At 43.5% G+C, this 2,085-nt stretch overlaps 1 protein-coding gene across 1 annotated transcript; it reads right to left on the bottom strand.

Moving 5' to 3' along the window:
• Window positions 1-1,131: 1,131 nt before the first annotated feature.
• On the bottom strand, window positions 1,132-2,085 carry LOC129655954 (olfactory receptor 6N2). The gene has a single exon (XM_055586751.1). The coding sequence runs from the start codon at window positions 2,083-2,085 to the stop codon at window positions 1,132-1,134; it is 954 nt and encodes a 317-aa protein (XP_055442726.1).

The raw sequence follows: 2,085 nt of genomic DNA, 5'->3' as shown, positions 1-2,085 counted from the left end.
CTGTTTTTAACAAGTTAGGTTATTTAAATACATCCAGGTAGGATTTTTAAGAGGCATTTGGATGTATAAGTCTAAAACTCAGAAAAGAGTTCTGGTTTGGACATATAAATTCAAGAATTGTTGACATCAGTAGGCATGGAATTTAAATTCTTAAGAATAACTCTGAGCATCTAAGAAGACAGTGTTATATGACAAGGACCACTGATAAAGACCAATTAGAGAGATAAGGAGAAAATTAAGAGACACTGATAACATGGAATCTGAGAGACAAACTTTTCTTAAGAGGAACTGGTTACCTGCATCAGGAACTCAATAAAGAGGAAAGGCAAGACGTATCTAATGGATTTGGCAGTGTGGAGTCAGTAATCACTGTGGCAAAATATTGGTTGAAAGGTCTGAGCCAAAACCAGATTGAAATGGGTTGAAAAGTGAATAGGATGTGAAGAACAAAAGATAGATTGTGCCATTCATTATATCGAGAAATGTGACTGGAAAAGAGCAGAGAAATAGACCTCTAGCTGCCTGGAAATATATGACCAACTGTGCTATGCTTAGTCCCTCAGTTGTCCAACTGTTTGCGACCCCATGGATTGTGGTTCACCTGGCACCTCTGTCCATGGGGATTCACCAGGCAAGAATACTGGAGTAGATAGCCCATTCCCTTCTCCAGAGGATCTTCCCCACCCAGGGATTGAACCCAGGTCTCCCACATTGCAGGAGGATTCTTTACCATCTAAGCCAGCAGGAGAGCTCAAGAATACTGGAGTGGGTAGCCTATCCCTTCTCCAAGGGATCGTCCCAACCCAGGAATCGAATGAGGGTCTCCTGCATTGCAGGTGGATTCTCTACCAGCTGAGCTACTAGGGAAGCCTGAAGGAAATGTGTATGCTTGTTTTTAAGAATGGAGATACTAAAGTATTCTTAAATTCAGAAAGCACTGTTCAAGTAAATAATAAAAGCATAAATATGTAAGAAATAAAGAAAACATAAAGAAGTAAAGCCTTTGAGAATGTAAGAGGAGATGGGATTCATTGCATGTGTGACGATGGGAAGATTATTACAGGTAGCGACAAAGATACATAGAATTTTATGAGATCAACATTGAAGTGGAGGAAAGACCTTGGTAGAATGTCAGTGTTGGGTGGGACTAGCTCTCTCTCCCTTCCGGAAGATGGTTCTCTTAATGGCCTTAATGAGTTCCTTGTTACGAAGACTGTAGATAATTGGGTTGACTAGTGGTGTTAGTACAGAGTAGACTACAGCAAGCGTCCGATCAAGGGTCAATGAATAGCTCTCCTTTAGCCGCACATACATGAAGATGATGCTCCCAAAGAAGATGAGGACCACAATAAGATGGGAAGCACATGTAGAGAAGGCCTTCTTCCTTCCTGCAATCGTTTTTATCTTCAGTACAGTCCCAATGATTCTTCCATAAGACACCATAATAAAGAGGAAGGTGATAAGGATGATGAAGGCATTGATGGCAAAGTCCACCAGGACATTAGTGGATGTGTCCTTGCAGGCCAGGCTCAGAAGAGGTGGAAAGTCACAGAAGATGTGTTGAATTTCATTGTAGCCACAAAAAGGGAGCTGGGAGACCAGGATGATTTCAGATATGGGACAAAGAAAGCCACAGGTCCAACAACCAGCAGCCATCTTGGCACAGAGCATGGGGGTCATAACTGCAGGATAGTGGAGGGGCCGGCAAATGGCCAGGTATCGGTCATAGGCCATTGCTGTAAGAAGGTAGCATTCAGAGGCCCCTAGGGAGTGGAAGAAGTAGGTCTGGAGGAGGCATCCTGAAAAAGAAATGGTCTTCTTATCACTGAGAAGATTAGCTAGCATCTTAGGGATGGTGGTGGCTGTATACCACAGCTCCAAGAAGGAAAGAATACTGACAAAGTGGTACATGGGTGTGTGTAGGGCTGCATCCAGTCGTATGACTAGGAAGATGAGCATGTTGCCACAGATAGTGAACAGGTATGCCAACAGCAGCAGGACAAAAAGCCAGCCCCTGATATGTCCCACCCTGGGGAAACCAAGGAGCACAAATTCAGCCAGGCTTGAATGGTTGTGTGGCTCCAT

Source organism: Bubalus kerabau, chromosome 6 (assembly GCF_029407905.1).
Source record: "Bubalus kerabau isolate K-KA32 ecotype Philippines breed swamp buffalo chromosome 6, PCC_UOA_SB_1v2, whole genome shotgun sequence".
In the NCBI taxonomy this organism is placed as follows: Eukaryota; Metazoa; Chordata; class Mammalia; order Artiodactyla; family Bovidae; genus Bubalus; species Bubalus kerabau.
Note: the sequence above shows the minus strand (reverse complement) of the source record. Positions and strands in the feature narration are given on the sequence as shown.